General features: G+C 43.3%; 1 protein-coding gene across 1 annotated transcript in view; it reads left to right on the top strand.

The window, feature by feature from the left end:
• PRPSAP1 (phosphoribosyl pyrophosphate synthetase associated protein 1) overlaps window positions 1-14,389 on the top strand; it is a 33,486-nt gene that overhangs the window by 1,122 nt on the left and 17,975 nt on the right. The window contains exons 2-3 of the mRNA XM_059907852.1: window positions 2,017-2,069; window positions 4,391-4,457. Of these exons, the coding sequence (XP_059763835.1) occupies window positions 2,017-2,069; window positions 4,391-4,457 (120 nt within the window). The remainder of the gene's footprint in view (window positions 1-2,016; window positions 2,070-4,390; window positions 4,458-14,389) is intronic.

The following is a 14,389-nucleotide window of genomic DNA, read 5'->3' as shown; positions in this document are numbered from 1 at the left end:
GCACGTAGTTACAACACCGGGAACTGACGGGGCGGGTGCAGTAGGTAGGGGCGGCAGGAGGGCCTTGCAGGTGGAAGACCCGCGAGGCGCAAGGTGCACCGACAGAAGCAGAGGTGTAGGGGAGGGCAGGGAGAACAGGGCAACCCTAGGGCAGCAGATTTGTCGGAGTTGGTGATAGAAACCATGGTCCAACCGTATTTTGTAAGTCAGATTCCATCAGTCTAAGTCTTTGCCTTTCTTTGTCTTTTTCACCTAAGGAAGCCTCTGGCCTCAAGTGGCCTTTGGGGTCTGAAGGCCTTGCCAGTCTTGCCCTGGGCAAGAGACTTGATTTTCCTGAACTTCATTGGTAAAATAGGGATAATTCCATCTGTTGGACCCAGAACATTGTGAGCACAAACAAAATAATGTAGATCAAGCATCTAGCAGAGCAGAGGCTCATAGTGGCCCTCTGAATAATACATGTTTACTAAATGGCCTCTTTTCTAGTTGGCTCTTGTGAAGAATCCCAGAACCCTAGTGTAAAGGAAGAGCCTTTTGAGCCCTTTGCAAATAAACTTGTTATAAAATAAATAAGCTTGTCTTTTAACTTTTAAAGTCATTTTCACTTTTTAAACAACTTACATTAGAGTTCTGTGGGTTTTTCAGAGTTGATAATTAATAGCATGAAGATATTTTAAAATTCTAGATGAAAATGTAGAAGAAAGGGGAAACTTTAGTCATATTTTCTCAGTAATGCCTATGTTCTTTTCAGTTAGAGTTTTGAATGAGATTGGAAGAGTGTAAAAAAAAAGAAAACCAAACAATCCTTTTGCAATCTACTACCTAGTTTCTATTTCTAACCTCTGATTATTTGTCTTTCTTTTTGAGGCCAACTAAAATACTAATTTTAAATATGAAGCTTGTGTTTGTTTATTTTGGGTCAGATTTACCACAGTGACCTTGCTAAGAGAAAGCAGAGGGAGGAGGGTAGATTTAAATAGTCAATGGTTTTGCTTTTTTGTTTTTATATTTGGTTCTTGAAAAGTTTGTTCCAGAAAAGTTTTAAGTTTTAACCACTTTTAAGTGTGCAATTCACTGGCATTAAGTACATTCACAGTGTTGTGTGATTATCACCACTATTCATTTCCAGATCTTTTAATCGTTTCGAACAGAAACTCCGTACCCTTTAAGCACTAACTCTCCATTCCCCCTACTCCCAGACCCTGGTAACCTCTGTTCTACTTTGTGTGGCTGTGAATATGCCTATTCTAGGTACTTCCTGTAAATGGAATCATGCAGTATTTGTATTTTTGTGTCTGACTTATTTTACTTAGAGTCATTTTTTCAAGTTTCATCCGTATTGTAGCATGTACCAGAATTTCAGTCCTTTTTAAGGCTGAATAATATTCCGTTGTACACTTGGTTGGAGTGTTTTTAAACAGATTCCACCCTTATATCATTTCACTCACAAAAATGGTAATGCTAACTGATAAGAACTGAAAACAAACAAAAACCTACCATTAATTCCTTAATATCTAGTATCTAGTCCTCGTTCATATTTCCTAGGTTGTACCCAAAACGGGTTTTTACGCTTGGTTTGTTCTAATCAGGATCCAGACAAGATTCACACTGCATTTGGTTAATGGCACTGAAGTCTGTAACGCTTTTGACAATTGAGGTATTTACCTTGGGCTTGTGTTTTTTGGAATTATTGCTAGTAACCACATATTTGTTGGGTATTGGTGTTCCAAGGCAATTATTATTCAAAAAAACAATGGAACTAGACACTAAACTTTGGTTGTGGGCTCTTCCCAGTAAAGCAGGGTGTTACAGATTGGTGAGCGCTGGAAGCTGCTTGGGGATGTGGAGTGACAGCAGGTTTTTAGTTCTCAATGAATTAAATTTTCTAAATTTTTTTTTTTTTTTTTGTAAAAGAATGCCGGTGTAGTTATTGTAGTCTTTTTGTTGAACACATGCCTGTGAACTGGAGTTTTTTAAAGAGTGTTCTTAATTGCCTCCCCCTCCCCCTCCCTTTAGGCGTCTTGGTGCTGAATTGGGGAAGTCTGTGGTTTATCAAGAGACCAATGGAGGTAAGTTAAACTTATTTCTTAAACATCCTTTGTTCTCTAAACTCTGTTTAATCGGCTGGCATGTTTTTAAAAGGCGAATGTTAATCATGTTTAACACAGAAATACGTTTCTCTTTTAACAGTTGGGGCAGAGGGCATTCTGTTCGTCCCTCTAAATCTTGACTTTTTTGCTCCTCCTTAAAAGTCTCCTTTCCTCCCGTTCCAAGATAATACAAATATCCTGTCATTTTCGAATGAGAAAAAGGAACGATGTAGAGAGTAAGTTTTTTCTTCCATATTGTGCTGTAGTTGATAAGTACTTTTTACATTTATCTGTTTCATTAGGCCATCAAATGGCATTAAGTGCAATCAGTACTAGATAGTAATGACTTATTTAAAAACCTTCCTTGAGTTAGTTTTATCTCTCGTTTTTTCCTCTCAAGTCTTGTCGACGCTCACCCTGGGTTAGTCACCCATTTTTGCCGTCGCCTGGGTTTCTGGGGAGACCTGGAACATTAAATGATATTGCTTGAAGGCACTTGTTGATAGCAGGTGTTCCAGGAATGCAGCAGCAGCCTAAACCCCCCCGGTGGGTTCCAGAGTATAACGTCGTCACTCATTGCTAAGACAAGTTCGTATAAAAACAACTTGGAATTATTTTTGCAAAGTTGAAGGCCTTGGATTCATGTTTTTGTACTTGCTTTTCTCCTTCCAGGGTATAACTGTCTATGGTATAACTAGCTTAACAGGAGATAATTAAGACAAAATTGATGTTTGGGAAGCTAAAAAAGCAAAGTATCGGAAGAGGGAAAGATAGTTTCATGGATAGTAATGGAAAGCACACGTTCCCGGGGTGTGTATAAGTTACACGTGTGTTATAATTAACCCCCAGAAACCCTTCATCCAGCTTCCACATTCACAACTTTTAACTTGGTGACGTGAGAAATTTTCCTGCCAGGACAAGTCAGGAGATGCTGGTATTTAAAAACCTGAAGATGAGTGCAGATAGGTGAAATAGCTTGTTTAACAGAAATGAATTTCCTTCATTGTGATGGCATTTGGGTTTCTCATAAATGAAGCGCTGGAGGAAAAGAGGGTGGTTTAGGGAAGACCTTTTTCTCCATCCTCCCATCCCTGTTTCAGGCCTCCTAGCTCTCTCTCATGCTGTCAAAGTAGCTTCTTAACCGGTCTTCTTAACCTCCATTTTCAGCCTCTCTAGTCTGTTCTACTCACCTCCATCAGGATATTTCCAAAATGCAAACATTTTTACTTACTACTGTTTAAAATTATATAGGCCACGGTCCAGTCTCCTTAGCAATCACGTGGGGCCCTTTGGGTTCTGAGTTCTGCCCATCTCACCTGCTTCGTCCTTCATCACGTCCGTCAGCACGTCTTGTGCGCTCTGATTCAAGAATCCATCTGAAAAAAAAAAAAAAAAAAGAATCCATCTGAAACCTGCCTGCCTCTCACTACCTCCACTGCAGCTGCTCTGGTCCAGCCCGCCATCTGTCGCTTGCCTGGACTCCTTCAGAAGCAACTGGAGTGGTTCCCCCAAAGCAGCCCTTCTTGCTTTGCCACCGTTGTCTTCACACAGTAGCCAGTGATCACACGAGTCCTCCAGTGGCTCTGCTGTCACCCCTTGGAATAAGATCCAGACTCCTGCGTGGTGTGGTCCTGGTCAGCTCCCTGACCTCCTCTCTTGTCTCTTTCTCCTCTCTCACTGTGTTTACGAGCGCACAGTGGCAGCCCCACTCTGCCCCACATCTTTGCAATGTTCCGTACTCCGTTCCTCACCGTATGTTCCAGTCTGCAGCGAAGCCATCATTCCCAGGCCTCTTTCTCTTTTATCGTGGCTGGTCTTTCTCCTGCACATTGGCCTGGAGAGTTTGCCAGCCTTTGGCATTGCATTGTCTCTCCTGAGTCAGTCTTTGTCCCCTTGGTCCAGGTCCCCCACTTTGGGACCCCAACTCAGGGCCTGGAACAGAGGAGGCATCGGCCTTTGTTGAAAGAATAATAAGGATATTAACTTTTGGCCTCTTTATTCACTGTATACTTTTCCCTAAGCACCTTGTGTTTATTTAGTGACGGATATTCTTTTCTGGACCCTGAGATTTTATGTACACTTGTTTGCTGCTTTTGCCTTCTAGTCTATTTTGGCTTATTCTCTCCTTAGCTTGACTATTTTTTACGTAAGTACATGCCATTCCGAGGTCTCTTAAGAATTTATTTTGGTGCGCTAAGCAAAGCATTGGTTTAGACTCACCTTTACTCCCTCCAATTGCTGCCTAATTATTGCACCATGAAGAGCTTTTCTTCAAACTGCAGAACATTTTTATTTTTCAGAAACAAGAGTTGAAATAAAAGAATCTGTTCGTGGCCAAGATATTTTCATTATACAGACGATACCCAGGTAAGAGTCAGCACTACTTTATCCCTCTTCCTCTAAAAATCTTATTGATGTAACTTATTATCTTTTCATATGAACAACAATTCCATTTTCTTTAAATTATAAATGTGTTTGCACATTAAATGCTTTCCAAAATACTATATATATGTGTACACATATATGCTTGTGGGTCTATATATGTATGTGTGTGTGTCTCTCTCTCTATACATATATGTATATATATAGTCTTTTGGGATTCCCGCCATGCTTGTCACACTATACTTAACTGTTATTGTTTACTTTTTTTTTTTAATTTTATTTATTTATTGGCTGTGTTGGGTCTTCGTTGCTGCATGCGGGCTTTCTCTAATTGTGGCGAGCGGGGGCTACTCTTTGTTGCGGTGCGCGGGCTTCTCATTGCGGTGGCTTCTCTTGTGGAGCATGGGCTCTAGGCACGTGGGCTTCAGTAGTTGTGGCGCACGGGCTTAGTTGCTCCGCGGCATGTGGGATCTTCCAGGACCAGGGCTCAAACCCGTGGCTCGTGCCCGCATTGGCAGGCAGATTCTTAACCACTGCGCCACCAGGGAAGCCCCTGTTATTGTTTACTTGATCATCTTCTCCAAGCTTTAAACTCCTCAAGGACAAAAATATCCTACCTCCATTTGCAGGAACCTAGGCCAGTGTCTGTTCGCTCAGCTCTCCTGGAAAGCCTTTGTTGTTGTTAAATGGTGGGTTTTATTTTGCACAGTGGCCCGTCTCTAGCCTGTCTGTCACAGATACCATCTACCACTCCTTCCCTCAGGGTGGGAGGACTGGCCCTGGGGGAATCCTGGCATACCTGAGCAGGAACTTCCCTGTGAGGTTATCTCTTCTCAGCCCCTCACTGGGAATGGGGTCGTCGATAGATCACGAGTGTCTTTGAAAAATCCAGACCTTCACGTCTTGGTCGGTTTAGATTCCTGAGACCCTGTTAGTAATAAACTCGGCACTGGCTGCCAGCAGGGTGCGGACGCTTTACACATATCATTTTTAATCCTTATGTGTCAGTCCTACATGGCAGCTCTTGTTGGCCTCTGTGATACTGTGATTTATGATAAGAAATATGTATCTGGTCTTCCTTTCCTGGCACAGAGCACAGAGCACAGAGCTCCTAAAACCCTTGGAATATCCTAAGTGATAAGAGCAGTAAAGGTATCTTTCGTTATTCAGAACAATCCCCTTTCAGTTACACCTGAGTTATGTGAGTGAGGTGATTTTTGGAAAGGCCCTGGATAAACACAGGACGGGGGGGGGGGGGGGCTGGTTGCCAGGGTAACCAACCTTGTGATTACTGGGTTGGTACTTTCAGCCCGGCCCCCCTGACTTCCTGGGGAGGGGAGAGGGGCTGGAAGTTGAATCAGTCGCCAGTGGCCAATGATTTGATCAGTTGTGCCTGTATAATGAAGCCTCCATAAAAAACCGAAAGGACTGGGTTCGGAGAGCTTCTGGGTTGGTGAAGACGTGGAGGTGCTAGGGGGGTGGTACACCCAGAAAGGCGTGGAAGCTCTGCACCCCTTCCCCTATACCTCGCCCTGTGCACCTCCCCCATCTGGCTGTTCCTGAGTTACATCCTTTATAGTAACCTGGTAATCTAGTGAGAAAATTGTTTTTCTGAGTTTTATTTATTTATTTATTGGCTATGCCATGAGGTGTGTGGGATCTTAGTTCCCCAACTGGGGATAGAACCTGTGCCCTCTGCAGTGGAAGCACGGAGTCTTAACCACTGGACTGCCAGGGAAGTCCCTGAGGTTTTTTTTGCCTTTTTTTTTTTTTTTTTTTACTTTGCTCTAGCAAATTAATCGGAGCTGAGGAGGGGGTCATGGGAACCTCTTGATTTATAGCGGGTTGGTCAGAAGCACAGGTGACAGCCTGGACTTGCCCATGTCTGAAGTGAGGAAGGGGGCAGTCTTACTGGGCCCTTAACCTGTGGGATCTGATGCTTTGTCCAGGCAGAGAGTGTCAGAATTGAGTTGAATTGTAGGATACCCAGCTGGTGTCCCGAGATCCCGAGAATTACGTACGTGTGGGAAAATCCCCACACAGTTGGTAACCAGAAGTATTCAGTGTTGTAAATGTACGGAGAAGGGAAAAACTGTTTTTCCTTACAGCCCCCTGTGAAGGGATTGAGAAAACTGGGTCTGAAGGAAACTGAGGACCACAGGGTCATGGAGTGAGTAATCTGAACCCAGGTATAACAGAGTTTCCCTGTACACTGATAACTGGTAGATACTAAGTATTTTAATACTTTTTTCTGATCATAAAGAATAATGTTCATCTCTGTAAACACAGGCAGTATAGAAATGTGTATCAGAAAATAAAAATTCCCCAGCCCTCTGAGATAGCTAAATACCTGTTTGTTCCTCTTTATTTGATAATGTGCATACAAATTTAGGCTCCATAATTCAGGTGATCCTCAAAACCAAAATAAAAGTAATTTTAATTTATCTGCGTGGTTCAAGTTTCAAAAGGGTGTATGATGAGCCCTGCCTCTGCCATCAGCCACCCTGCTTCCCTCCCTGGATACGGCAAGTGTTATCAGGTTCTTAGGCATTCTTTTCAGAGACTCTGTGTGCTCAAGCAGTTGCTTATATGTTTTGCTTAATTTTTACATAGAAGGAGTCTAATAGGGAATCCCCTGGCGGCCCAGTGATAGGACTGTGTGCCTCCACTGCAGGGTTCTGTCCCTGGTCAGGGAACTAAGATCCCACAGGCCCAGCGGTGCTGCCAAAAAAAAAAAAAAAAAAGGAACCTAGAAAAATGGTACAGATGAACCGGTTTGCAGGGCAGAAACTGAGACACAGATGTAGAGAACAAACGTATGGACACCAAGTGGGGGAAAGTGGTGGGCGGGGGTTGGGGGGTGGGATGACTTGGGAGATTGGGATTGACGTGTATACACTAATATGTATAAAATGGATACCTAATAAGAACCTACTGTATAAAAAAATAAATAAAATAAAATTCAAAAATTCGAAAAAAAAAAGTGTAAGATACCTCTAAATTGATACATACTTGTAGCCACATAAATTATGTTAACGTTTTTTAAATATGAAATTTGTAGATTTGACTACATCGTAATCACTGAAAAAATATAATTATTTTTAAATATTTCACTTAGTCAAAAATTTTTCCTACCTTGAGGTCTTCTTTCCCTAGATGTACTTAATTCTGAAATGCTTCATCCACTTGTAAATATTTTCTTTTCGATCAATTAGTCAATACACTTAACATGCAGTAAAAAAAAAAAAAGTCTAATACACTTTGCTGAACTTTTAAAAATAAAGCATTGTACTGTATCAATACAGAAAGAGCTACCTCATCTTTAAAAGATTCTAATTTTGAAACAATCACAAACTTCCAGAAAACTAGCCTGTGCGGTGCAGCCACTTTAGACAGAGTTGCCAGCCTGGTGCCTCACCACCCCAAACACTTCAGGATGTAATTCCTACAGACGAGGGCTTTCTCTTGTACAACCACAGTGCCACCGTCAGAATCAGGATACTGAGACCTCTGTGTTGTCACCACCTAAGCCTCAGACCCCATCCCCGTGTCATCCGCTGTCCCCCAGGGCTCTTCCTGGCACAAGGAGCCAGTTGAGGCTCAGGTAGCACTTGGTTGTCTGTGTCGTGTCTTCTGGACAGTCTGGAACCATCCCTCGGTCTTTCCTTGACTTTCAAAACTTTGTCCCTTTTGAAGACGACACTTTGGCCAGTTTATTTTGTCGACTGCCCGTCCGTTTAGGTTTGCCGTGTTTCATTACGGTGGGATTCAGGGGAGCTGCGTTCCCACCTTGTCTTCTGCGGCTTCATACTGTGTTCCGTGGACACACCGAAGCTTATTCAGCCCGTCGCATACGCTGTGTCTCTAGTCTTGTGCTCGCCAACTGCGGAACATCCTGTATGTGCGTCATATTGCCCGTGTTCGGGGTGTGTCTGTACGAAGATGCCAAGAAATGCGATTGCTGGGTGTGAGGATCCACGCATTTGTGGTGTTGAGAGATGTGGCTGCATCGATAGACACCTGAAATACTTGTGGTATCGATAGATAATTCCATATTGCCCTCCATGGGGGATCTACTAATTTATGTTTCCTCCAGCAATTTTGGTTTTGTACTGTTTGTCTCCTGGTGACGGGAATCTTTTTTGCCCCATGCTTTTGTTTGACACTGCATCCTAGGAATGAGGGGAAAGCCTGCGGGGCTTGTGTAGCCCTGGAACATGTGTAGTCAGAGAGCTTTGACACTCCCCTTGGCTGCTCCCTGGCCTTCTGTGCTTATCCTGGTTTTTGTTGGTGGTGAATAGTAAGGTTGCATTCTCACCACTTTTTTTTTTTAACCTCTGAATTCTTGAGTTCCTTAGGGTATAGGACAGAGCTGCAGGTGACCCTAGATCCTTGGCTTGGCCTCTTTAGACTACTGAGAGCCTTTTACTAGTTTATTGAGGGAGAGAGAACAGAACCTTGACCTTTGTAGCCATAGACGGGCCACCTTTGTCACTCATCCTCCAGGAAATACGGGAGTCTGAGTCCAAAGGCAGTGGTGATCAGTGAAGTCTCTTTACTCTACCCTAACTGAATTTGTGACAGCAAAAGAATGTGTGTCCTGTCAGGAATTGTTTATCTTTAAGGAATCTTAGCCTTAATTCACAGGTCTGCACCTCAGCCTGGAATTTGAGCTCTGACTTTGAACTCATCTCTAGGACAAGAGTTAACTTGGTCGTGGTCAGTTGTGTGCCAGCACATGAGCAGCTGTGCTCTTGGTAGCTTTGTTCTGTTCCGTGTAATCAGGGATCATCCCTGAGTTGGGGGAGGAACTAAGAGGTTATGACCTTGTCACGTCAGAGACCCCACTGTGTCAGATAGTCCTGGATGCCATTAGTGACCTAGTGACCGAGGACTTGATGAGCTGCCTTCCGGCTGTGTGTAGACAGCTGACGTCCAGCTGTTGGAGAGCCAGGGTGTTGACCAGTCTTCATTTTCATGATGAGCTGGGATGGTCGAGGCTTTGATGCTTTTGTGAAAGTATAATCTTTTCCAATCAATTTCTTAATTATAGGATTGACTTAGCAAGACCGAATTAAAAAAAAATTTTTATATTGGAGTGTAGTTGATTTACAATGCTGTGTTAGTTTTTGCTGTATAGCAAAGTGAGTCAGTTTTACATACAAATATATCCACTTTTTTTTAGATTCTATTCCCATATAGGTCATTATAGAGTATTGAGTAGGTCCCTGTGCTATTCAGTAGGTTCTTATTAATTATCTATTCTATACATAGTAGTGTGTATATGTCAAGGACCAAATGTTTTTATAGTACATCTCTGAGGCTATCGAGTATTCTAATTCCTTTACTTTTATTATGAGTTCGGGAAGTAGGGAAGAGATATAATAATGATAGTAATAGCAGACTTTGCCGAGGCTGGTGTGTGAAGTTGGTGACGTGTGTGAGGCTGAAGGGCTTCAGGTGGATCATCCCCTCCACCAGTCACCACCCTCTGAGGCAGGTGTCATCATCACCCCCTTTTATGTCCTCTAACCACAGATTTCCACATTGGGGTATCATTGTGCACTTGTTAATGCATGTAGGGTAGAGGGACAGCTTATATCCATAATTTCCTTTTTGTTATAATACATCTCCCTCCCTAGTTTTAGTTCAGACTTCTTTAACACGTCATAAACAGTATAAGTTCACAGTCTATTGGCACGGCAAAATAACGCTCACTCTTAACAGCCCTGTCCTGGGATCTTGAGACAGCTTGTGGTTAGTCTTCCTTGTGGCAAGAAGTTGTGCTTTATCTAATTCTTGTTTTCCATATCTCATGGTAACCAAGAATGCAGTAGAAATATTTAGTACATGCAGTTTAGAGTGATCCTGGGGCAATAATACATACGGAACTTTACAATGTGCAGGTGTTTTCCAGGGAAAGGACAAATTAACGTGGAAAAATGAGTTGGTTAATGGCTAATTGGGAAATATTTGTAGTTTTTTTTTTCCCACTTGTGCTTAGGATACTCAAAAATTTGAACAAAGGAAGAGGTAGGGAGCAGTCCAGGGAGTTGCAGCAGAGAGAGTGAATCTTGTAGAAGAACCTTGACAGCAATTTTACACACTTACCATATGGAAAGGTTTCTTTTTGAAGGAGCAGCGCAGATATACATGGTGCTTTTGAAAACCAGAACCCTGTCCTGAAGATGGTGCAATTCCCTTGTGGTACTTGTTTTGAGATTATTGAGAAGCCATAATTGTCTTCCTTGTGAAACCGTGCGCCTCAGATTGGGACTTGAACCCACGTGCCAGGACTCGAACCCAGCCAAAACCCATGGTCTTCCAACTGAGATCACACACCTGGTTTCAGGACTTAATGAAGCTCAGGTTCTTGATGTCTCATTGCAGAAAGAATTCAGTGAGAGACAAAGTGATAGGTAAGAAGTGGATTTATTTAGAGAGAAACACACTCCACAGACAAGAGTGTGGACCATCTCAGGAGGTGAGAAACGCACCAGGGTCTGGGGTTGTCAGTTTTTATAGGGGTGGGTAATTTCATAGGCTAATGAGTGGGAGGAGTATTCCAGCTATTTCAGGAAGGGGCGGGGATTTCCAGGAATCGGGCCACCGCCCACTTTTTGGTCCTTGTGGTCAGGTCTTGGAACTGTCCTGGCGCCTGTGGGTGTGTCATTTAGCTTGCTGATGTGTTACAGTGAGCGTATACTGAGGCTCAAGGTCTAGTGGAAGTTGACTTGTCCGCCATCTTGGACCCATTTGGTTCTAATCAGTTTCTGTCATGTCCTCAGGCTATGTCATGCTTTCAGCGGTTGTGCTCTGCCCCCTCCCTCCTGTTTCACCCGTGGTTCTGTTTGGTGGTATCGAAGCAAAAACATCGTCACGTTGCGGTTCCTGTATCTCTTAGGATGATGGGGACTGGAGAGGAGAAATCTGGAGAAAGGACAGAGAGAATGTCTGTGTGCACGTATCCCATAAAAAGGGTTATTGGGTTTGTCACAGTAAACTATTTTATTGCTGACTACAGAATATTTTAGTGACAACTAAATTTAGTTAATTTAGCGGGGAATTTAGTTTTTTAGTACTCTCTGCTATAAATGGTTATGTAGATTGTCAGTTGAAGCAAAACACACAACCTAAAAGTTGCAGGTTAAGTTGTATTTGGGGACCTTACTGGGGACTGTAGCCCGGAGCCAGCCCCTCAGAGGGCTGAGAAACTGCTCCAAAGAGATCAGGGCGGAGCCAGGATGTATGTGAGTTTTTTGCTGGGGCATCACAGGATGACTGCGGACCACAAGAGCAGGCATCTCAAGTTCATGATTCTAGTGCTTTTCTGTACTTGGGAAGATGCAAGGATCTGCGGTCACTGAAATTAGTCCTTAGATATGCATCTTTCTATCTAGGGCAGGTATCCAAAGCACACAATGCTGCTTATTTCCCTCCATCCTGAATTCCCCTCGGGGCTTGCCTTCAGTGGGCGCCGGCAGTGGCAAGTGGCTTGATCCTGGTGGAACTGGGATGGCAGGCAGCATCCTTTGTTTACTGGAATGGCAGGGAACATCCCTGTGCACAAGGCGAAGGAACGTATCTTACAGATTTTTCTGTTGAGGAGGAGAGGATGTTGCCTAAAGTAATAAGGCTGATTTTAGACAAACAGAACGAAGCTTAGACATCGAAATGAGTTCAGTCGCCTTTAGAGCCGATGTCCTGAGATGTAATATAGACCTTTTTCTGGTGCTTCTGGATGTATCTCAAGAAGGGCCGGATGCAAGCGATGTGTGGGGGAATGTATGCAGGAAGGGACACGGAGCTCTCACGCCACTCTCCCCAGTCTCTACACAGTCTCCAACCTGGAAGCTCTCTGAACCCCCTCCGTTTGGCTTTTTACTGAGGCTTCATTACATAGGTATGATTGTTTCAACCTCCAGAGGTCCTGGGGATGGGGCTGAAAGTTCAACCCCTCTAATCACGTGGTTTGTCTCCCTGGCAACCAGTCCCCTCCTTTAGGTGCAGTCCAAAAGTCACCTCCTTAACATAACTAAAGACACCTTTATTCCTCTCAAGGCTTAGGAAATTCCGAAGGTTTTAGAAGGGAGCTTGGTGCCCGAAATGGGAACCAAATACATATTTCTTATTATAAATCACAATATCACAGGGTGGTACTCAAGGAGTTTCCAAATGTACTGAGCATTGGAACTAAGTAAAATAGATATGAAGCTTACAAAGTGTTTTTTGAAGGACAATTTTCGTGTTTTATGTTACAAGTTCTAGTATGGTGATGTAACATAAGAAGACGCATTAAAAGCACATTACAGCTTATTTGCTGCAGGGGATTCATTGTTGGAGATGGGGACGGGGTAAATCGTACTCCATGACCTGTTCTCAGTACTTGCATCTGTGGTGTTGGTCTGTCTTTGCAATTTTAATTGATATGTATAGACCATGTCTGTTTCTTTAACTCTCACTCGTTTTTGTCTATCGAAAATGAGAGAGCAGTCAGGGCTGCGTTTAATATAAGATGTGATAGTCTTAGGGAAGAGAAAAATAGTTGGTAAACAGTTAAGATTGTCCTACTTAGATACAAAGACTACAGGCACTAGCCAGGATGTACTTGGAACAGTCTTAGGGAACAGATAAACAAAGCAGAGGCTGCCAGCCAATTTCTCTTCACCCTGCTAGCCCACAAAATAACTGCTTGGTATCCAATTTGTCCAGTGTCCCTCAGTGAATGGGTAAAGCCGCTGTGACAAAGGCCCTTTTGTTGCCTTCCTGACCAATAAGGGGTGGGGCGGGGGAGGCTTTCCTTAGCCGTGGGCTAGAGAATGTTGACTCCCTTGGCATAGGGCATTAGGAAGAGGAAAAAGTAAAAAATAAAACCTCAGGAGAGAAATTAGTAATTAGCGGAAAGAAAGTTACTCTGAAATCAAGGCTCCTCCCGAACTGTTCCTCTTGTTACATGAATGTCTTACCATCTGGCCTTCCCTTGTGTGCTATCCAAACCTCCTGTTGTGTGGTTGTGTCTTATAAATGCTATCACAAAGCCAGCTAGAAACGCATGACCCAGATAGATACTCTTCCAGGATCTGTTTAATTAATTTCAACAGTTATTGTTGGCATTGGGATCTGGTGTAAGAAACCACCAGGTCCAGTGGAGCTTTTATAATGCCACACATTGCATCACACAAGTGGAAGGTTAAGAAAGCTCTAATTTTATTTCTAACGTTGACAAGCAGTCTGTATATGGAAGAGGCTTTTGCTACGGTGTATAGGATGCCTGTTGTTTAGATACGGACTCCTGAGTTGCCTATATTCTGTGCTCTGAGTACTGTGCAGGCTTCCAGCTCAACCACCAGAGCCCACAAGGCATCAATGTAGATGATCCGTTGTGGGAAGGGAAGCTCTCCCCTCTGGAATGAAAGATAAGTGTTTGGGAAGGGGAACATTCTTAGGTGAGTTAGCTGTGCTCCTTTTTGGGACAGATGATTACAAGGGTGATCGCGGGGGGGTCTCTGGCCTTCCCCCAAAATGAGGTCGGCCTTGCTTACCCTGTTATCTCCCCACCTGACACACCTAACACAGTGCCTGGTGCAAGGTGCTCAATAAATATTTGTTGAATTGATGACCCAGGATGAAAATTGTTGGAAAGTGCTGAAAATAGACCAAATATTATGAATTCCTAAGTACCTTGGAGGTGTTTGATAAGTGTTTTGTCCTGATTATACCAAAAGGTCGTGTGTCCTCTGACCTTTTGATGGCAGACTTGGGACATTATTAATTTGGGAGCACGAGGGAGAAGAACGTACCACTTTATTTCAGAGGAAGAAATGGCAGCTGGAAAGTAACGTCACCTGTCAGCAATGCAAAAGGCATGTCTAGGTTGACAACTGCATCTTGAAGTTGAGCCCAGAATCAACTCTGCC

Source organism: Balaenoptera ricei, chromosome 20 (genome assembly GCF_028023285.1).
Source record: "Balaenoptera ricei isolate mBalRic1 chromosome 20, mBalRic1.hap2, whole genome shotgun sequence".
In the NCBI taxonomy this organism is placed as follows: domain Eukaryota; kingdom Metazoa; phylum Chordata; class Mammalia; order Artiodactyla; family Balaenopteridae; genus Balaenoptera; species Balaenoptera ricei.
This window is presented reverse-complemented; position numbering and strand designations above follow the sequence as displayed.